At 40.2% G+C, this 22,888-nt stretch overlaps 1 protein-coding gene across 6 annotated transcripts; it reads left to right on the top strand.

Annotated features, from left to right (window-relative positions):
* The first annotated feature begins 28 nt into the window (after positions 1-28).
* On the top strand, positions 29-22,778 carry cfap52 (cilia and flagella associated protein 52). 6 transcript variants are annotated; one of them, XM_054779839.1, is made up of 16 exons: positions 171-670; positions 1,110-1,224; positions 1,332-1,419; positions 2,737-2,936; positions 3,018-3,154; positions 5,014-5,142; positions 5,530-5,626; positions 6,100-6,216; positions 6,339-6,439; positions 6,572-6,742; positions 8,327-8,475; positions 8,560-8,705; positions 9,042-9,193; positions 10,866-10,971; positions 19,150-19,261; positions 22,099-22,778. In XM_054779839.1, the coding sequence occupies exons 3-16, from the start codon at positions 1,359-1,361 to the stop codon at positions 22,278-22,280; spliced, it is 1,860 nt and encodes a 619-aa protein (XP_054635814.1). In that variant the 5' UTR covers positions 171-670; positions 1,110-1,224; positions 1,332-1,358; the 3' UTR covers positions 22,281-22,778. The 6 variants fall into 6 exon arrangements, with proteins under 6 accessions (XP_054635818.1, XP_054635814.1, XP_054635813.1 ...); XM_054779838.1 differs by having other exon boundaries at positions 171-846; XM_054779840.1 differs by having other exon boundaries at positions 526-544.
* Positions 22,779-22,888: the final 110 nt, after the last annotated feature.

Genomic DNA, 22,888 nt, shown 5'->3' with positions numbered 1-22,888 from the left:
TGTGGCAGCGGTGGATTGAGCAAGATGTGATGTTCCAGAGTGCTCGATTGGATACAGCTCTGGGGACGAGTGGGCAGGCCAGTTCATTCAGGAATTCTGACATACTGTACTTACGTAAGTCGCATGTGGCCAAGCATTGTCATGCATCCGAAGGCGCCACTACATGGCAGTCGAGGTACGGTACCTTTGGAGAGTACATGGACATTTGTATGGCCCTTTTTGGTCATGATTTCATAGTCCACTTCACTCAGTTCATAATTTATCATACTATGTTATAAAAAACAAACACACCACATTTTTATGTCCAACGTGGAGCTGTTTTACCCCCTTGTTAGGTTTAATAATTGTGTACAAAAATTAAAAAAAATAAGTGGCTGTTCTGTATGCGTATCTCAGTAAAAAAAAAAAAAAAAGTTTCTCGTAGAGGTCCCCTTTCCCGGAGACATTCAAGACATTGGATAAGCTGTTCTTTTCACAACAAGCGTCATACTGCTTTTATTGTGAAAGAGCTGCACGGAAGTTGTGTCGACTACTTTTGCCTCTCGTAAGTTAAGTCAGTAACACTAAGACAGTAGCAGTAGAAAATGCCAAAATGAACACAATGTGTCACATGGAACCCGACAAAAAGATGAGAGAAATTCATAGACGAGAGTAAAATACTATTTTCTTGGTAAGAGGGTGTTGAGACTTTGGGTGGGGCTCGAGCCAGTTCTCGTTGCCAGGTAACGTTTGTTTGTTTGTGTCTCGATCAAATGGGACCTTTGGTTAAAATCTCTTAGATATTCAGTAGCATTTCACTTTAATCGACACGAAACAAATTGTTAAGGGGTGTTTGTGGCTTTAACGGTAAGTTCCATAACAATAACCATCATTTTAGGTGCACTTGCTCCAACTAATGATATACAGTACAATGTACTGATTTAACTGTTTATTATTGTGGTTAGCTTGCATTGGTGTACACTAGCTTGTTGTTTTCAATATGTATTTTTTTAATTACGTTATTCGTGTCTCAATGAATACGGTTTACGTTGTAATTGGTGGTTTAGTTCACTGTTAGACTTCATAAGATTGATACAACTATAACATCACCGTCTGATTCGATTATGTAGGTGTCATTACGACTGGCTATTACAAATTACGTCTCAGATTTCTCCATTACGCGTATTCGTGACGTCACGCAACGAAAGGACGCGTCAACAACAAAAAACGTGAAAAGAAATTCTTGTGAGTGAACCAGGAAGGTACCATAGCGACCTAAAATATTTGCACAGTACTGTATGTTGTATGAACTCTAATAACTATTTTCAATGATTCTTTATTCAAATACACAGCAATTCTGCAGTGAATTGTAGAACAACATGGATCTTGAACAAAAAGATGTTCCACAGCTTGAACTGGCGACTCTTTCGGGGTACAACGGTAAGTTCTGCAACATCCTGTCGAACACTTGTAAATGTGAGTACAGTGCCGTTCTACCTTTACATTGAAAAATGCCTGTAGCAATGCTGTATGTAGCAACGAATTAGCACATGCAGTGTTGTCCACATACTACATATGAATAGAGCAATGATATGACAAGACTTGGAAGTATATTGCAAAAACTGAAATTCAAGCAAGATTAAATATCTAAAGTGAAGCTAATAAACACTTATTTTGAGTCGTTTTTTCTTGCTGTTAGACCACTTTGCTTATCTTAAGTAATACATGTACTGTATGTACTGAAATCTGAGCTATATGTCTTTAGAATAAAAGAAAATGTGACTGGCCAAAACACGTACAATGGCATGTCATTTTTTGATGAAAATGTAGAAATCCATCCTTCCATCCGTTTTCCTCCACTTATCCGGGTCCGGGTCGTGGGGGCCTCAGTCTCAGTAGGGAAGCCCAGACTTCCCGGTCCCAGGCCACCTCCTCCAGCTCCACTGGGAAGACACCAAGGCGTTCCCAGGTCAGCTGTGAGACAAAATCCCTCCAGCTGTGAGACAAAATCCCTCCAGTGTGTCCTTGGTCTGCCCCGGGGCCTGGGCATGCCCTGAACACCTCACCAGGGAGGCGTCCGGGAGGCATCCAGACTGGATGCCTGAGCCACCTCAATTTGCTCCTCTCGATGTGAAGGAGCAGCGGTTCTACTCTGAGCCCCTCCAGGATGACTGAACTGATGGGTGAGTCCAGCCACCCTACAGAGGAAACTCATTTCAGCCGCTTGTATCCGTAATCTCGTTCTTTCAGTCATGACCCAAAGCTCATGACCATAGGTGAGGATGGGAACATAGATCGACCGGTAAATTCAGAGCTTTGCCTTTTGGCTCAGCTCTCTCTTAACCACGACGGTCCGGTACAGCGACTGCAGACGCTGCGCCGATCCAACTATCGACCTCATGCTTCAACCTTCCCTCACTTGTAAACAAGACCCCGAGATACTTGAACTCCTCCACGTGGGGCAGGACCTCATTCCCAACCCGCAGGGTGCAATCCACCCTTTTCCGACTGAGAATCACGGCCTCGGATTTGGAGCTGGTCCAGTGTTCTGCGACGAAAACCACATTGCACCTCCTGTAGCTGAGGTTCGACTACAGGAAAAGTCTATTCCAGGGTGCTGGAGAGAAGGGTACGACTGTTAGTCGAACTGCGGCTACAGGAGATGTAGAAATAAATAATGATGAAATAAAGAATAAATAAACTCCTGATAATTCACAGTATACATTGTTGAGATGATGTAATTTTCTGTGTCTTTAGGACAAGTGCGCTTTGGCATGAGGCTGCATCCGGACAAAGAGCACCTCATCTATCCTCTGGGATGTACAATCGTTCTGACAAGAATTAAAGACGACATGAGACACTTCCTGCATGGACACACTGGCGATGTAGCCTGCATCTCCATGTCCAAAAGTGGAATATATATTGCTTCGGGAGAGATAAATTTTCAAGGCTTTGATGTACTGTAGCTTTGCTTATAACTTTTCTATATTTGATTACTTTTAATTGAGCATTTTGAATAAATCTGTGTATTTTCCTAGGCAGAAATAATCGTCTGGGAATATGCAACGCGATCCATCTATACCCACTTTCAAATCCACGAGGCAAAAGTAGAAGCCTTGGCCTTTTCTCCCAACGACAAATACTTGGTGTCCCTTGGTGGTCAGGACGATGGCAGGTAAAGGTTGTTAAAACATACAAATGTGCAACATTGTAGAAAGCAGGTTTTTGGAAATTACTGTATAATAAATCAATCAATCAATCAAAGTTTATTTATATAGCGCTTTACAATAGCCCACAGGCTCCCAAAGTGCTTTACAATGAAACGATACATAAGAACACAGTAAACACAAAATAAAAACTCTATAAGAAAAAGTACATAAAATGGGAGTCAACAAGAACTAAATATGCATAAAATGAAGACCGCCCTAGTTGGTGTTGAACACCTGTCTAAATAAATGAGTTTTCAATTTCGATTTAAAAAGGCTGACTTCAGTAGTGGTGCGAATATCAGTGGGCAGTTTGTTCACAGACTGGGAGCAGCGACGGAGAAACAGCGTTCGCCCCACTGTTTGTATTTTGCCCGTGGGACTTCTTTGCCCGTGGGAAGCTGTCCTGAAACGCAGGGCCCTGCCGTGATTGCGGATAGTTAAAAGCTCCGACAGGTAGGAGGAAGCAAGGGCGTTAATGGCATTAAAAACAAATACTAAAATTTTAAAATCGATTCTAAAACTAACTGGAAGCCAGTGGAGTGATGACAGCACCGGGGTGATGTGCTCACGTCTGGGCGTGTTTGTTAAAAACCGGGCAGCGGCGTTCTGGACCAGCTGCAGATGCGAAATTGAGGTCTGGCTGAGGCCAACGTAAAGTGCGTCGCAGGAGTCCAGTCTTGTGCTGATGAAAGCATGGATCGCTTTTTCAAGATCCTGCTGACCTAAAAAAGGCTTCACTTTAGCCAGAAGACGGAGCTGAAAGAAGCTCGTCCTATTGACAGAGCTAATCTGTTTGTCGAATTTGAATCCACTGTCGATTATGACCCCAAGATTTTTGACATCAGGTTTAATAATAAATAAACAACATTTAAGGTTAAAAAAAAGTCCATAGGTAATGATAATACATTTTATCCAAAAATATAAATGTACGACGTTGGTTTTTGCCCCCGTCTTTCTTGAGCTCAAAGATGTCAAACTTTTTCTACGTATGCAAAAGGCCTACCTGTCAAATAATATTGTTTACAAGTTTGTCAAAATCTGTTAGTGAGCATTTATAATTTATGATTCATTTACCTAAAGGGTGGCCACAATAAAAGGCCACTCAAAAATGTGCAGTTTAACTGTATTGACCATCTGACCTCCGTATGCCTCAAATGCCTTACACACTGATCAGGAGCATCCCAAACAGCTCTGTGTTGCGGATAGAGTGCGCCATGGTGGCGCTGGAGTTATTGTATGGGCAGGTGTATGTTATAGATCCTGAGGCCCATTGTTTATAGCATTCATCCACAACCATCACCTCATATTGCAGCATGGTAATACACAACCCCAATACAATTAAACTGCACATTTTAGACTGGTCAGCCTAAGGCACATCTATCCAATAATCACGCTGTATAATCAGCATCTTCATATGCCACACCTGTGAGGTGGATGGATTGTGAATGCTCACTAACAGATTTAGACAGATTTGGCAACAACATTTGAGAGCGATAGGGCTTTAGTCTCATGAAAGATGGGAGCAAAAAACAAGCATTTCTAATTTTGAGTGTAGAAATAGTCTGTTCCGGTGTCAAGCATCATAAAACTTTTATTAACTGAACAGGATATGTTTTAAGGAACTTTTAAATTTTCTTAATTGTCACACAAGTGTAAAAATAAGTTAACCACTCTTAACATTAAAACATGTTAACAACACAAACTTGAATGACAAATGACAGAGACATAATGCATCACATGTCACAGATGCGCGTCACGCTTCTCATTTTTGAACATTCTTGTCTGTGTAACTACTGTGATTGAACACATTTCTGTGCATTCCTAGAATACTCTTATGGAGCATTGCGACCAAGCAGGCCATTTGTTCAGCCCCAGCGTTACCGCTCAGTTTATGTCACCGCCTCACCGTCAAGTTCTCCAACACAAACGACAACATGTTCGCTTCTGCTGGCAGGTGAGGGGATGTCGTCGTCCTGTTTGTAATTCATGGTATTTCAGTGTTATAATTCTGAATGCATGTCTGCTTTGCATCCAGGTTCTGGGTAATAAATTGTCCATTGGTGTGAATATGAGTGTGAATGGTTGTTGTTGCTGGAGACCAGTCCAGGGTATAGCACATCTCTCACCCAAAGTCAGCTGGGATAGGCTGCAACTCACTAGAAACCCTGAACAGGATAAGCGGTTTAGAAAGTGAATGAATGAATGAAAATACCTACAAGGTTGAATTTATTCCTATTATTTATTATTATTATTTTTGAATCCCAGAAAGAGCAGCTGTTTACAAGCGTCACCGCTAATAGGGATCTGATCTTTCAAGTTCTTCTCTTCTCTGTATGTGCAGGGCAACCTTGCAGATCTGGGAGCTGGACGAGGATAACAAGATTAAACCTTCAGATTGTCAGCTGCGCAAGCTGAAGAGGACTGTGAAATGCATTGAGGTTCACTGCAGTGAATTCACACTTTTTATTTTTATTTTTTTTACATATGTCACAGTCACAGTAGATTCATTCAAGATTAATTGAAGACATGGCATAAAAATATTTTTGCTCCAATTTTGGCTTATCAAGATGTTGATTAAACAGCATGATTAGTGCACTGGTGTGCCTTAGGTTGGCCACAATTAAAGGCCACTCCAAAATGTGCACTTTAACTGCAATGGGTGACATGTCTGGTGAATATGCTGGCCATGCAAGAACTGGGATGTTTTCAGCTTCCAGGAATTGTGTACACATCCTTGAAACATGGGGCCGTGCATTATCATGTTGCAACATTGATTGTGTATGAATGACACAACAATGGCCCTCGGGATCTTGTCACGGTGTCTGTGTATTCAAAATGCCATCAATAAGAGTTCAATAAATCAATTAGCGTGGACTCCCCCGACTCCCCCCGTCACCCTTTCTGTCTACAGTTCTCGCCAGATGATCAGTTTATTTTCTGCGGCACTACCAGTGGAGACATCTTGAAAATCAACACCAAGACAAAGTATCTGAGCAACTATGGTCCGGTTAAAACAAAACACAGTCTGGTAGGTCAGAACTATGATTCATTTGCATTAAAGTCAGTCTCCTGCTGTGTAGAGTATACCTGTTTGTTTGCTATTGCTGATGAATGTAGTGTGACCTTTGTCCCTTTGTCTTTTATGCACAGGGCGCCAATGTCCTAAAAGCATTACATACAGGTGAGCTTGTTGTTGGTTCTGGATTCGGCAACTTGACACTGTGTTCCACGACTAACTTCAAAGCTATCAAGTGAGTTGACAGCAAGTTTCGTTTTGTTTTTCACTCAAAATTCACAAATTTAGTGGCTTGCAGTTACATTTTTACAATGCATGTTCATTCACTGTGCATATCATTTACTCATCTCCCGGTCTTCCGCATTAGACACATCCAGCTGAACAACGGCGTGACCTCAATTGCGCTCAAAGACGACGGCTTACACTTCTATGTTGGCACAGATGCTTCTCAGATCTATTGCATCAATTATGAGACCTTCAAAGCTGACCTTATATCCACTAGCCACCACGGCACCGTCAAAGACGTCTCCATCGCTTAGTGAGTAGCAGGCAGGACACTTTTGGGCGGGATAGTCACAGATACAGACAAAACAATTACAATGTATCCATGATGAGAACATGTTATCTGTTGTGATCACACAACGTGTTCCCACCAATTTGTGTGGTTAGTACCTACAAAGGACACCAGAGGGCGGCATAAGCACATCTTTTTCATGTAATCTAATCTTAAACTGAAATATCAGTAGTCTACAGAACTATATTAGTCTATTGCAGGTCTAAAATGGTGTCAACCTAGCACCCAGACTTTCCAATGGCCATTAAGTCGCCACCCATTTTTATTTATGTTACTTATTTATTCCTTCATTTATGTATTTTATTTTTAAACTTTTGTCTCAGTCAAACCAAGCAAATGTATTTTTAATTTACCGTCATTTTTTAAAAACATAAATACACATAATTACATGTCCAAAGTTGGAAAGAATTTATGAAGGTATTTTGTCAAAGAAGTGAAGGAAAACATAACTGCATGCCTATAAATAATGCCTAAATTAAAATTAAATATCAATTGCACTAAATTAGACCACAAACTCACTGACTTATAACTGTGCAATGGACATATAACAAGGAGGAAGATGACTAAAATATAGCTCAGTTTTACTTCAAAATAAGTCAGACAGATATCAGACACAGTAGCGGAGCCAGAAATTTTTCATTGGGGTGGCTAAGGTGAGACCATTACTCAAATAGGGGTGGCAATAAGTTGATACCTGAATTGTCTAGATGTTTATGTTAATGAAACAACCATGCACAAATAGTGTTTTCGGGACAAGATTAATATAATGACAACGAGAGAGCATAATTGTTTAGTGACACTTGAAAATGTTAGTACGTACCCCATGAACGTGATATCCACTTGTAGCTTTACCGTTGGACAAAAACAATCTCTGAACTAATCACATTGCTTGTTTGTTTTAAAAACAAAATGTCACTGTGGTAAAAAATCACATTTGGAGGTCCGAAGACCAGAAGCTAGGCGGATAACTGCCAACGTCAGGTACAGCCAGTGACAGCTAGGCAAAGTGTGTACGAACACGCTGGCATTGATTGGCGTAGCCTGTTGCAGGCTGTCATTTACAAACTAGTTTTGATTCTCGCGGCAGTACGGGACAAAGTGCGTCCCTTGTCAGCTCAATACGGGTTTTGGCAACCCTACGTGGCATAGCACACATGTGGTGTTTGGTGCCGTACGCCGTTTTTTGTGATAGGCTTTTGAAAGGCATTTATCAGCATATGCCGATCACGTGTTTTTTACAGAAATCGATCGATCGGTTCATCCCTACTTTATATATTGTCGCCCCACAATGGATTTGAAATATAATAACCAAGCTGTGATAGTAATGAAGACTTTCAGCTTTAATTTAGGATGTTTCTCAAAAAATATGGCATTTGCCATTCAGGAATTTGTTATTTTATGCAGTGTTTTCAGGGGCCCTAAAGTATTTGGTCAATTGACATCAAGGGAATGTGAGCCGATGTAGCACATCATTTTCTTGTTTGTTAACTCTCAAGTTTTTCATGTTTTTTTTTTTTTTTTTTTACAATTATTATTTTTATGCATCAGTGGGTCGTCTGAGTTGTTTGCCACTGGCTCCGAGGAGGACATTAGGGTGTGGCACATAGACAAGCCCAAAGAGCTGCTGAGAATCCCCGAGCCCTGCATGACATGTAACTGTGTGTACTTGATGATTGACGGGCACAGCATCATTAGTGGTAGGTCCAAGTTTAGATATTGTCAATGACAACATGGATGTGCTTTATTATGAACAATCGTTTTACTGTTTTTTTAATGATTAGGATGGAATGATGGAAAGATTCGTGTGTTTGCTCCGCAAAGTGGTCGCCTCTTGCTCATCATTCACAATGCGCACAGAGGCGGTGTGACAGCCATGAAGGGGTCCAGGGATTGTCAGAAGATTGTCAGTGGGGGGCAAGAAGGACAGGTCAGTCCTGTATTCAGGTGATGTAAACCTAGAGGTGCTAAAAATATAAATTGACATATAATACTACTGTATATTGAGCTGATCAGTTTCTATGAAAATCGGGTGTAATCGCCTTTAAGGTATCAAGTTACAATAGTAGAATCAACAGTACCTCTGCTAGTTGCATCCAAGTAGTGCACTTCATTTTTCCTCAATTGTATTGAATTTAATCCACCTTTCACTCTTAAGTCACCTGGGATAGGCTCCAGACCCTGCCATAACCTGAACAGGATAAACAGTATAGGAAAAAATGGACTTGTGATACAGTACAGCATCAAATAGTTTGTTTCCATGCAGGTATGTGTTTGGGAGCTGCTGAAGCATGGCCACCGGCGGTTGGCGTTCTTGACAGAGCACAAAGCCGCTGTCACGTGTGTCCAAATCAAGAGTGATGACAAGGAGTGTGTCACTTCCAGCACTGATGGAACGTGTATCATCTGGGACATTGTGTGAGTTGCCTGTCTGCTGCACAATCTTCCTCTAGAAAACACATTCAGTACATACTAGCATGATAACTTTACTCTTGTACTGTAGACACTGCTGTTTTAGGACTGGTTTGCTGCAGTAAGAAATTCAAACACTACACTTTTACACTGACTAAAACAGTCAGTGTTTGGTGTTTAAATAGTCTTATTTCCTCATGCAATGGCCAGCTTTTTTATTTACTTAACTGCAGAGAGTACCGGTTATGGGGTTTATTAGAAAAGAGGGTTTTTTAGAATATTATGTATATGTTTGTATTTCTTTAAAATAAATTGTGATGCTAATGAAATAAAATAATTATGGAGGTGTATAGTCTGCTCCGCGGGCATTCTGTTATTGTGGTTTGGACATCTATGTGGGGTTTATTTGGAGTGCAACATTTATTTCCTTCTTGACACCTGATATTATATTGGGGCATGCAATTTCAGCAGAAGCCACTATTTGAGGAAATATTGTAACTATTGCCTAAGCCAGTGATTTCCAACCACGGTGCTGTGGCAAATTAGTGTACGGTGAAACGTGTGCACGGGAACTTATCCAATTGAACTTACTTGGCCTAAAAATGACTATTAACTACAAATAATGTATCTTATATTATCTAACAAAATTGTGGAATTGTTTCTATGGTAATAACTCCATAACCACTGTATCAATGACCACATGCAATTATATCTAGCAATATATCTAGCTACTGTAAAGTCCAAGTACAAAATATGCCACTAACTCCATAAAACATTAAATGAATTACCGTAATTTTTATTCTATAAGCCACAATTTTTTCCTAAACATTTAACCCTGTGGCTTATAGTATACAGCGGTGCGACTAATTTGTTGCCATGTTCTAATCTCGTGACACCTCCTTTACTTCAGAACTACTACTGATCATTTAAATACTGTGCCGCTTGCGAGTAAGTGAGGAAATGGTAGCTCTTTCTTTGGCAGGAGCCAATCACGAGCTATAGGGGAACTTGCAAGAAGCTTCTCAACCCATCGGAAATTGCAGGAGGTCATTATTCAGTCTGACTCATGGTGTCATCTGAGAAAGAATGCAAAAATCAGAAATGCATGATGGGAAGCAATTGTTGTTTTTTACTCTAAACTCAATGCTAATGCTAATGCTAACAGGCACATTTTGTAATAAAGACACAAATTGGACTCACGCAGTGTATTAATAACATGACAAAACTGAGTCACCAACATGTGGTATTCTTTGTTTAGGCACTTGAGTCCGCAAAATGATATGTGGGCTAACAGACTAATTCTCATTTGAGTTTGCTAAATTAATCAGCTTTACAGGATACTGTAGTATTGTGCAAACTAAGTCTTGCAAAATGTGTTGTAGGGTGTGTAATCCAAGATGGCTGAATAACCAAGCAATGCTGAGAGTATTGGCCATCTACAGTACATCTTTATTAATACTACAAGATTCAATGTGTTTGTTACACACAATATGGTGTGAGACTGTACGAGAACAGTGGCAAAATTTTGACAAATATTTTTGTCGAAAACCGAATCATACAAAAACTGGGGTGCCCGAAAACCGAGGTTCCACTGCACTATATTATACTGTTCACCTTCTTTCTGTGTCTTTCAATCAACAAAAGCATTAAAGTCTTCCCTTTGAACCTCCTCTTGTAGGAAATTTGTTCGAATTCAGAAGATAATTGCCAAAAACACATTGTTCCGGACTGTGTGCTACCACCCTGAAGAACATCAGATTGTGACCAGTGGCACCGACAGAAAGGTTGGTATTGTTACCTATTATTTACTATTATTGACAATGTCCATTAGTGTTTTGCGATAGCATAAATGTCATTTTTATTTTTTGTGGACCATTTGATAATAAGGCAATACATCTCACACCCTTGTTAAATTTATCAGGTGTAAATGAATGGGTGCTCATTTCAATGTCTCATTATTGCATCATATTTTCCACTCGCTGAGCAGAAGAGAGAAGCCTTCCGCTGTGGTACGATTAGTTTCGCTTTCCACAGTGAAAGCTTGAACAATAACACACACATGCGCTTGCAGATACATAGATTAGTTTCAAAAGCTTGTCATTTATTTCTCCACTCATAATTACGCCGGCTCTCCATTGTGAGAGTCTGTTCAGAAAACGTGTTGCTTCCTTGATGGTGCACTTTTTTTTTTTTTTTTTTTTTTTCCTTGACGGGGAAGGACGTGTATGGCAGTCCCCCAACTTTAACTTGGATAGTCGAGAGGTACAGATACAAGTATCGATACTGCTAGCAAGTCTAGCTAACTAGCGAACTGCTGAAGTTAAAAGAGGTTGCTTAGCAACAATGTCAAACACAAAGGAAAATTATTCTGGCTCTGAACTTGCATAGGAAAATGATTCTGGCTCTGAATTCGAAGTGGACATGGAAATAAAAACAGTGGCAGAATACCTAGCTAGTCCAGGATACCAAGAGTTGCAAAATGCTTTCAAGTGCTTCAAAGAAACCTTAGATAGTAGCTTCGAGAGTAGAGAGATCACTCTACCACCAATAATGCGAGGAATTGAGAAGCTGCATTCAACTACAGAGATACAGTCTGAAGAAAATAGAGCACAGAACAAGTACATCAAAAAACTAAGAAAAGAAGTCAAGAAGTTGCAAGATGAAACTGCAGACCTGAGCGCTGCTCTTAAGGAGGTTAAATACCCTATGGAAGATATCAAGGCTCTGCAGGACGACATTAAGGAACTGTTGAATGACAATGCTGCCTTGCGCTCTGCTCTTTAGGAAGCGATAAACCGTAAAGAAAATACAGCATTTTGCAAGGATGTTAAGGTTCTGCAGGAAGATGTCAGGGCATTATTGGAAGACAATGCTGCCTTGCGCACTGCTCTCAAGGAGGCTATAAACCATATGGAAGCCGCGTCACGTACTGATCTTAAGGATGCTAAAGACCCCAGGGAAGAAAATAGAGCACTATGCAATGATATCAACATTCTACAGGATGATATCAAGGCACTATTGAAGGACAATGCTGACTTTCGCACCACCCTTGAGGAAGAGAAAGAAAGGAGAATATCAAGGAGCAAATCAAAAACTTCATTGACGAGATGGATCAGATGGCACGAATGAATGACGTGGTCCTCACAGGGCTCCAAATCACACCCAAGTCAAGAGATGTTCCTTCAATAAAGCAACAGATTGCTAACTTCCTACACTCGAAGGAGGTGGATGTCGATGTCAACAGTATTGACACGTGCATCCCACTATATAGCAGAAACAACACCACACCTCAATCATTGTTAAGTTCACCAACAGGGAATTCAAAGCTGCACTGCTGAAACAGGGAAAGAAGCTAAGAGGCACCAACGTCTACATGAATGAGCATCTGACAAAACGCAATTCCGACATCGCAAAAAAGCATGAGACCTGAGGAAGCAAGGAAAGATTCAAAACACTTGGAGCACTAACGGGAAAATCTACATCAAATTAAAAGGAGGTCCAGGAGTTGCAAGAGTGCTTGTTGTCCAAGATATCAGTGATCTGGAAACATATTAAAGATCATATTACTATGACAATAAGCATAATTGCAATAACCTCGACGTAGTTAATAAAAGAACTCTTGTATACAAACCCAGCGTCACTAGCAGTGTAAAACCAAAGAAGATGTGGATATCAACAGGAGAGGAAGGACAGGATAAACAGATAGGGAAAAGGAAAGGAAAAGAGGAAAAAAGGGTTTTTTTTTGTTTTTTTTTAAAGCATTTGTGTACCTGTACACTGTATATATGTATACTGTATATGTATATATGTGCGAACTTGTGTAGGTGCAGATGTAAGTGTATATGTATGTGCGTGTTTGTATGTGTATGTACACACATGTATGTATTAGCAATTGATGTGCTACAAAAAGGGGATCGGATTAAATAAGCTCTGCTTCTTCCTACTCCTTTTCGGACATATGCATGTTCGAAATAAATTAAACCAAACTTCATCCACACTCCTTGAACCTGAGCGCACACACACGCTCATCATGTCATGCTGAGAGGTGACGACAATTTGTACTGATTAGAACAGCCTGTGAATGTGCTGTGAAGGAGGAATAAGAAGGGTGCATGCAGAGAGTGAGGGAGTTTGGGAGGGGAACGATTGTGCCTTCCTGCATACGGATGTGCCGATGCCAGCCTAGTGCCAGCCAGAACCACCATCTGCTCATCCCAGGACACAGGCACTCTGTCTGGTCGAAGAAATACTCCCATCTCTCCTGTTTAGGCCAGCGCTTTTCTACATCCCAGCATGCTGAAGAAACTGAAGATAAATGAGAGCTAACCAGTCCACTATGGCACAACTATTTGATACGGTATATACACTTGTGCACAAAAGTTGCATCAAAGACTCACTTCTACAGTTCAATAGTGGCATGACCGATATCCTAGACATTCAACTGAATTTCCTTGTTGCAGAATTATTCTGCTCAATTCAACACAAATTGATCATCAGAACAAGAGTTAAGAAAATTCAGATAAGGAAACCATTACCACATTAACCCCAATTTAACCAGTCCAGGGTGTACCCCGCCTGTCGCCCGAATCAGCTGGGATAGGCTCCAGCATGTCCCCGTGACCCTAAAGAGGAAAAGTGGTATATAACATGGATGGATGGAAGACAAAGTATCTTTCAAGTCTTGTTTAAAATATTTTTCAAGACAAAATATTTTTTCTGCAATGAAGTTTTATACATTAGTGAAAAAATGGTCAATTGCCGTACAGAAGGATTTCATATTTCTTAGCTGTTTGCGAACTTACTCACAAACTTTGAGACACATTTTTTCAGTGGGTCTCTGTCGCGTTCGCATCAGACCAGGTCACTGGTGTGTGTGAGTGACAGGAAGAAAAACTGACTGGTTTTGGGAGAAGTCATGTGCCGCCACTTGTTGGTTTGCATGTATAAATCCCCAGACCTCAAACATAAGATGACCAGTCTTTTTTCAGGGTTAGTGTCAGGTATTTCATAATACTGTGTTATTTGGTATTTTTTAATACTGTCTTATATTTATGTCAATACAGCATTGATTATTCATTTTCCCCATAGGCCGGTGGTTCTCAATTATTTTCTGTGTTTGAAATAGTACGGAGAACCTGGATTATTAATTTATTTGTACAAACCACTTTATGAGTTGCTGGCACCGCCCTGCCAAACCTGAAGACATTTTATGAGAAGTCCCACTTTCCTGGCCATCATGGTGTTGTCCAACATCACCCTAAGTCAATTGAGATCCAGGGTTCCAGGGTTCCAGGGCTCCAGGGTTTTGGACAGAACTAATCCAGTGGGAAAGTGTTCAGACGGTACCAATAGCATAAGCATAAGATTATCATGATGAAGTCGTTGTCCATTGCTCCGGTGACTCCCATCATTCCATCTTATATATATACAGTATATACGCAGAGCATCATAGCCTTGACTTGGCTGCGTACACGGCTCAGCTTTGGATGGCAGCCCAATTTCCCTGAGAACACAGATGGGCCAAGAAAAGTCACACAGGCGGTATTGCTAATAAGCTGCTCAAATGAGGAAGAGGTCGTGACTGAAAAGAGCCAAGAGACAGAAGAATTCTCCTACAAATACAAGCTGTCAGGGGATGTCTTGTGTGGGTGAAGTTTAACTTTTTTTCGTCATCTGCTTTTGTAAATGGTTCATCTTGGTAGTACAGCTGCCATATATCCATCTGGTTAGTCAAGGCTACCTATTGAAAAGGTTTCAGCAATGGGCACATTAATGATGAAATAATAGTTTAAGAAACGGAAGTGTATAAAACATTTCTATCGTGGAGTTCAGGACGCAAAACAAAGCCATCAAACAATTGACATTTTTCCAACATGAATAGCTCTTCAAGTGTCGGATAACTTTTGTTAGATATAGGCATCTTATTGCTGAGTTAGTTCATCCATAATCACAATCATAAAGATGAAAGTTGCATCTCTGTGTCTAGCTTGAGACGTCTGTCGCCAGTCAATCTTTGCCGCTTGGGAGCAACAGCGAATCAGGAGGGGAGTCAGTTAACTGATGTCATATGATATCTACAAAGTGACGTTTATGCGATTGACCTAAACTAACTTCGCGATCGACCGGGAGCTTGCGATTGACGTAATGAGCACCCTCCGCTTTAGATGCTCATTGACCTGAAGTCTCATGCATGATGATGGTTTGCATCTCAAGTATTTTTTAGGAAATGTATGGTCGAACTCCAAATTGTAGATTGTATTTTGGGGTGTCTGACTTCAGAGGTTCCACATTATCACAGCACAATACAGTATTCAGAGCCTGTATTTAGTTTTGCTTAGATGTTTAATTTCATATGCATGTCAGTACATGACAACTGGACTTTTAAAAGATGACACACTGAGATCCTTGTGTATTTGTTGTAAACCACAAAACTTTCATTTCAGGTGAAGGCTGTTTTCATTATCATATATATCCCACCATGCTTCCTATTTTATTAGGCAATCAGCATTGCCCTAAATAACAAGAAAACTCTGTTGGTGTGCAACTCAGTGATGTTTCTGTCACCTGGGCTATAAATAACCACAGTCTACAAACGCCTTTGTGTGAGACGTGAGCCTTTGACAGCTGTAAAGCCTTGTGGATGATTAACTTTTGGTTCTGTTTAGCAACCCTGATTTCAACCTAGTCAGTGGTCATTGAGCTTAAATAGACTAACATGGTAAACGACAAAGCTTTTAGGTGAACACAATGTCTTTTCCCTACTAATTGTGAACAATTCTTTGTACTTAATTGTTGTGAGAACAGGGTCAGTTGGATAATAGTGCATGTAGAGTGAGGCACTTTCACTTAGTAAGTATAGTAGATCCCCGCTTTGTGGGGTTTACCATCTAGACCACCAATGATTAGCAAAAAATCTGCAAAGTATTTGAGACACCCATAAATATGTCTATTTTTGACACACTGTTCGGTCCCCCTTCTGCTCCAAACCCTCCTGCTAGCTTGACCTTTACGTTCTCTAATTTTGGATCAATGTTTGCAATAAGTGTGACTAGACAAACTGTATAGAAGATGGATGGCTGGATGGATATTGTAATTATTTATTTTACACAGGAGTGGAGGAACTGTACAATTTCGAAAAGAGTTTGAAATATCGGAATCACCACAAGTCCACAAATGCATCTAGACTGTGTTCTGACTACTGATTGGATGAGCGAAATATTCTTCATATTTGTATTTAAATACTGGTTTTCACTACAGTAATGAATTGTGAGGCGCTCTGCCCACTTGAATAAATAAAAGCCATGGCTGAAAAATAATATCCGGTGAATAAAACAATTTAAAAATTCTGTTAATTAGGGGTGTAACAATTTGCTTTAATAATGTTTCGATTCACACAGTATCACGATTAGTGGTTGCCGATACGATTCAAGTACGATATTGGTTCATTTAGAACAATACAATCCAAAACCAATCACTAACTTTAAATCGATTCAGTAACTTTTTAGTCAAAAATTCTGAAATAAATACCTGGATACTGGACAGGTGCAGTTTCTTAAGGCCCTGTCACACCTTGACGATTTAGCCAGCGTACGCCAACGTATGAAAAATTTGGCTAATACGCTGGCGTACGTCGAATAAGTTATGGGTAAGTTTTGTATAAGTTAAGAGCACGCTGAAGCACGCCGGCATACGTCGTAGTACGTCCAAGTTGTCCAAAAATGTTGTGCATGCACAAAACTTTTCGACGTATGTCAACGTATGATTCATATGTCCCGAATACGCGGGCAATAAGTTATGCGATCGTTGACGCCGGTTCACACACATCATTTGTAAGTTACGGACAAGTCGTACTACGTCAACATACCTTGAGACAAAACGGTGTCTTCTTGGCTCTCTTCTTGGCAAGGGTTGACTGAGAGGAGATGGAAACGTTGTAGAAAAGTTACTAATACGTCATGTATACGTCAAACTCGTTATGAATATGCTATGTATATGCCCAAAATTGAAAAAAACGTCGACAGTTCAACGTATGCCATCAAAATGATCATGTCAGGCATACGCTGGCTAAATCATCAAGGTGTGACAGGGCCTTTAGTTTCCTGTTGTTTTTTTTGCAAGGGAATCAGGTATAAATGATTAATGATGCTGACATACTTAAGAATAAATTATCATTATTATTAATGAGTACAAAAAAATAGTTAAAAATGCAATACAAAATCGGGATGAACAGAGGTTGGTATAGGTTGCCATGATTCATTATTTACTTTAAATAGTGCAATCCAAACCTGCACTTTGCACCCAAAGGTGAGGGTCATTATGAAAAGTCCTCAGCAAATGAATGCGGTATGGTATCTTCAGTTAGGTGTTGAAACTTTTGCACCTGTACGGGCCGATGGCAGCAAGGGCTTTTTTTTGTGCTGATAATCCTCCTGATCAGAGGAGCCATTTGAAAGAACAACTAGCAGGTAATGTGGCCACCATGTACCTTTTGCCGCTGAGAGGGTCGGGATGGTTCTTGATGTTATGCTTAACGGAGACACTGAACAGAATACCGTGGTGTGGTGAGTTTATGACCATTTCTGATAATGATCAGACCAAACCAGGAGAGCAGACAGATACTTTGCATGTGAAGTGCTGGCAGGTGGCGTGCAGCAGTGTAAGGAAACGTGGTCATGCATAAGAAGAATACATATGAAACACGAGTGTAAAAGTGCGACAAATGGAATAAACGGTCAACAAAAATTACGGCTTCCCAGCCTTTCCTCTCTCCTCCTCCCTCCCCGGCACAAGCAAGTACACGCCATTTATTGCTTCCGCGTACGGCGGTGTATGTTCTGACCTGGACACGCTGCGCTGGAGGATGACGTCCGTAAACTACTGTAAACTGCCGTCTATAGCCGTACAAAACGTCCTTAGTTTGCATATTGTCCCCATAAATGTCACTTAAAAGGAGTTTCAAATATGGACAGATGAGTTGAATATGAACACGAATGAAGTGAATCAACTGATCTGACCAAATGAAGAAAAAGCAAATCAACTGTATTTCACAGGTCCACTACAACTCCCATGACCAGCGCATACCCGGAAGACAATGACGTCACAGACAGGCAGACTGTAACGTTTAACGTCTTTATCATGAAAAGTGCTAAAAAAGCATATTCATATAAAACCTGCCGTGCTTAAATCCAATGCCTAATTTCCAAGTATCGATTCAATCTATTGACTCGCTTTTAAACGTTAAATTGATATGTCGCCCTGAATAGAAACTTGAAAACCCAGATCGATGTAGTTGAATCGTAGGAATATAAATCGATGCATTGATGTAGTGAATGAATCATTACTCACCTATTAATATTTTGTAAATAAATGATATATAAATAAAATAAGTGGATCTGTTTATAATTTTAGTTAAATATAATTTTTTGTGAAAATTATTTTTATAAATATGCATTTGTACAAACAAACCCTTCTCCATAATGAACACCTGGTACTGTTTGCAGTTCAGTCAATAAACACCCTCTGGCCACTATATGAGGAAATTGGAAAACAAAATTTACAGTAATTTCCCTGTGCCTGTCTGACTCCATGTTTCTGTTAGCTTTCTTTCCGGAGGCTCGGAGTTTGTCATTCAAACAAGTGTGCATGACTGGCACATGCTACTCTTTCCATTAGCCTGTGGGGCAGTTGCGTAATCTCATCAAATCTGTCCGTCTACATTGCTGTGTCTGCTTGATACTTATAAGTGTGTATCCTTTGCAAAATTGTATAATGAAATATGCATTATTTATGGTGTCTGTCATTGGAAAACAATGTGGAACTTGATTATTAAAGGTCCATTTCCACACTAAGGGGAGCACTGTAGTTTTTCTGCTGTGTAGCCCAGCTATGTTCCACATGAAAAACATTACTTGTCCTAATTGTTTCTGTGAAATACAGTAGATAACTGTTGGTTATTTGTTCAGATCATCTATTGGGACGTGCACGATGGCACACCAATCAGAGAATTACAGGGCTTGCAGACGTCGGCCATCAACTGCATGTTCATCTCCCATGATGGCAGACACTTTGTGACAGGTAATTGTCAATTACGCATCTGTTACTCAAACTCTTGTCCCTCTGTTCCACTTTAGTAATGCAATACAGTGTAATTCAGTAACCTCTTTGGAATATGTTGTCTTTGAAATAACTGCATGTAAACTGATCAATATTTGAAGACCAGTTGAAAAATTGCAGAAATTTACATTTTGCACTGTTGGATCTTAAGGAGGTTCTAAGTAGAGCTTCAAAATGTAAAAAGAAGAAATGGGAGTGAGACAACAAAAATTTTGAGTCAGCAATTTATTGCAAACAACCATTAAACTGAAATAAGCTGTTTATCAGCTGATCGAATGTTCAAGACCATAGCCTGGTGGCAAAGGCAAAAAGCTTTCTCTCTTTGAACGTGTGACCGTGGTCGGATTGTTGAGCTGCATAAGCATGGCCTCTCGCAGTGTGCCATTGAGGTTGGACTTCTTAAAATATCCTGAGGGTTATCAAACAAAAAAGTCATGCGGTAGAACCCAAAACATGTCACCGGCCCTGAGCCGGAGGATCCAAATGGTTGTTCGTCAAGACGCGGGACGATCTTCAGCCCAAATAAAGGTTGTTAATTGGGCTGAGGGCAGTCCAATAAACATCACACCGCATCTGCGAGAGAAGAGTTTTAAGAAAAAAAACGGCTTCAAAGGCCTCGTCTCCTTCAGCGCCACAAAATTGCCCATTTAGAATTTACATGAGACTGCCAAACATGGGACATCAAAAGGGGGACGAAAGTTTATTCTCTGATGACAAAAAATGTAACCTTGAAGGTTCTGATGGCTTACTGGCAGGGCAAGGAGATCCCACCTGAGATGTTTTTACACAGCACACTGGAGGGGGCACCATCATGATCTGGGTGAGGTGCTTTTTCCTTCAAAGGAACAATGGAGCTTCAGATTGTGCAGGGGCATCAAACGGCAGCTGGCTATGTGGAGATGTTGCAGGGGCCATCCCTCATGACTGAAAGCCCTCATCTGTGTGGTAATGACTGAGTTTTTCAATAGGACAACTCTGCAGTTCACAATGCCCGCCTGACAAAGGACTTCTTTCAGAGGAATAACCTCACTCTTTTGGAACATGCTGCGTGTTCCCCTGATCTAAATACAATTGACAACATTTGCGTATTGATGGCAAGAGAAGTTGACAAAAATGGACATCAATTCCAGACTGTGGATGCCCTCCATGAAGCCATCTTCACCACCTGGAGCAATATTCCCACTAGCCTGCTGGAAACACTGCCATCAAGCATGCCCAAACCAATTTTGGAGGTGATTAACAAGAATGGCGCAGCTACTCATTACGGAGTCCTTTTATTTAACATTGTATTTCTATTTTGGGGGGGGTGAAGGTTTTTTTACGCTATGGTCTTAAAATTTAGCTGATGAACAGCCTATTTCACTTTAATGGTTGTTTGCAATTCAGTGCTTACTCAAAATTAGGCCTGTCACGATAACAAATTTTGCTCGTCGATAATTGCCCTACAAATTATTTTCCATAATTGATATTATTGACAAAATTTTCTGAGAGCATTTTTTTCATTAATTATATGGCATAATAATGTGAGTAAATCATATCACATTTTTTTAACATTGTAATTGGAATGTCAAGTGCTTTTAAATAAAATAAATGAAACAAACAACATACTAAATTCAACAAACAAAAAAAGACAAAAAAAATACCAAATGAAAATAAAATGGATTCTCAGTCTCTTTTAGCAAAAATTGCTCTAAAATAAAACTCACAATCATAACAAAAAAATATAGACCTTGTCTCTGTTAAGAAACATCTCTCTCTCTCTCACTCCAATCAAAAGCACACACAAAAATACATGCAATAAATACAATGGAATATCAAGTCTCTGTAAAAAAAATTGCACTTGAATAATGAACATTGGGTATTATTTCTTAACAGGAAGGCTTAACAAATAACGAACAACACTGAGTGTGCCATTTTGCGCTATTTTGTTTACATTTACCTTGCTGACCAAACGCCTCAGTAAGCGTTGACTGTCGGGACGAAGGCTCCGCTGCCTGCAGCACCTCCATCTGTATTTTTTTTGCCTCAGTTTGGAAAACTGCCGGTGTTCATGTGCTCACCTTGTTCATTCTGTTGAAAACCAAAATATTGTCACATTGGGGCTGTGGCATTTGCCTTCTAAACCATTTGGGATGTCCGATAATATCAGCTCACCAATAATATCGGCCCGATATTGCATAAAAATGTGGTATCGGTAGACATTGGTATTGGGTTTTTCCAGATAAGGAAAACCGATATTAAAAGGATAGTTGGGATTTTTTGACATGAAGTTGTATGACATCCCCATCAGCATTGTAGTCCAATAACAGTGACTTACCCCCCAATTGGTCTCCTAAGTCCAGTTCTGGTCAGATTTCTGTGATGAAGAACGTAGTTCCACTTTGTTGCTGGGAACAATTAAGTAAAGAGTTTGGCTTCTCAAAACAATATGCGTTCAAAAGATTAATGCATTTGCATCACAAAAATGCCTTCTCAAAAAAATCAAACCTTGAATACACCATAGTTGTGTGCTGAGACTCAAAAGGTTTACATGTACACAAATTGAGTGATATCACAACTAATTAATTCATTAATTAATTGTGCTTCTATAGTGATTGCATAAACAGAACCGTAAGCCACAGTGTAAGTCTCAAAAAGAGGGTGTCTCCATGGAAAACTGGACTGGTCATCCAGAGCCAAACCTGGTCCAAATGTCATTTGGCAGCTATGATTTAACATTTATCATGTTCTTATATCGCTGCCAACTATACCATTCAGTGTAGTTCTCGTTTGAATATTTGATCATGTTTTTGTGCCAGGTGGAGACGACAAGGTGGTGAGGGTGTGGGACTACATGGAAGGTATGGTAACCCATGTCGGCAAAGCTCATGGCGGCCCTATCACCAGCATTGAGATCTGCTGCAACAACCGCACTCTGATCAGCACCAGCGCTGATGGAGCCGTCATGCGCTGGAAGTTCCCTCACCCTGTTTTGGATTGACGTCAAACTGGACAAGCAATACCTCAGTATGAGAAAACGTTATTTTAGTGACGCGGTATTGAGCTAAATGAGATCCACATTGAAATTCCTCTCATCTGTGTGACTGCATTACACTTTAACTGCTAAGGGGACAGTTGAATGGATTTCATACGTTTACATATGCAGATGAAGTCAGTCTATGTAAGCACCACACAGTGTAGTAGATTACATGCAGCCTTTATTCTGATCTACAAGTATTAGCATTCGCTCTATTTAAGACGACCAAATTATCAACTGTAATTCCTTAGAAGATTCTTGCTGAAAGGGGGAGACAACATAGCTTCCTGATATCCTCATTTCATTCTGTTTTGTCATGCAAAGAGACTCATTTAAATACAGTGGGATCTTTTCAAAGCAGTTTTACTATAGGAAATAATCTGTTCCAGGGTCAAACTGTTACCATCATAAGACTGTTCTTAAGTAAACGGTAATGTTTCAGGTAACGCTTTAACATTTTTACGAGAAGTTAACCATTGTGTAATAGACTCAAAGTAAAAAATAAAGGAAAACCACTCCTTTTGAGAACAAAGCTGTCACCTCGTGGCGTTTTACATGAATTAATAGGATCA

Source organism: Dunckerocampus dactyliophorus, chromosome 6 (assembly GCF_027744805.1).
Source record: "Dunckerocampus dactyliophorus isolate RoL2022-P2 chromosome 6, RoL_Ddac_1.1, whole genome shotgun sequence".
NCBI classification, from domain to species: Eukaryota; Metazoa; Chordata; class Actinopteri; order Syngnathiformes; family Syngnathidae; genus Dunckerocampus; species Dunckerocampus dactyliophorus.
Note: the sequence above shows the minus strand (reverse complement) of the source record. Positions and strands in the feature narration are given on the sequence as shown.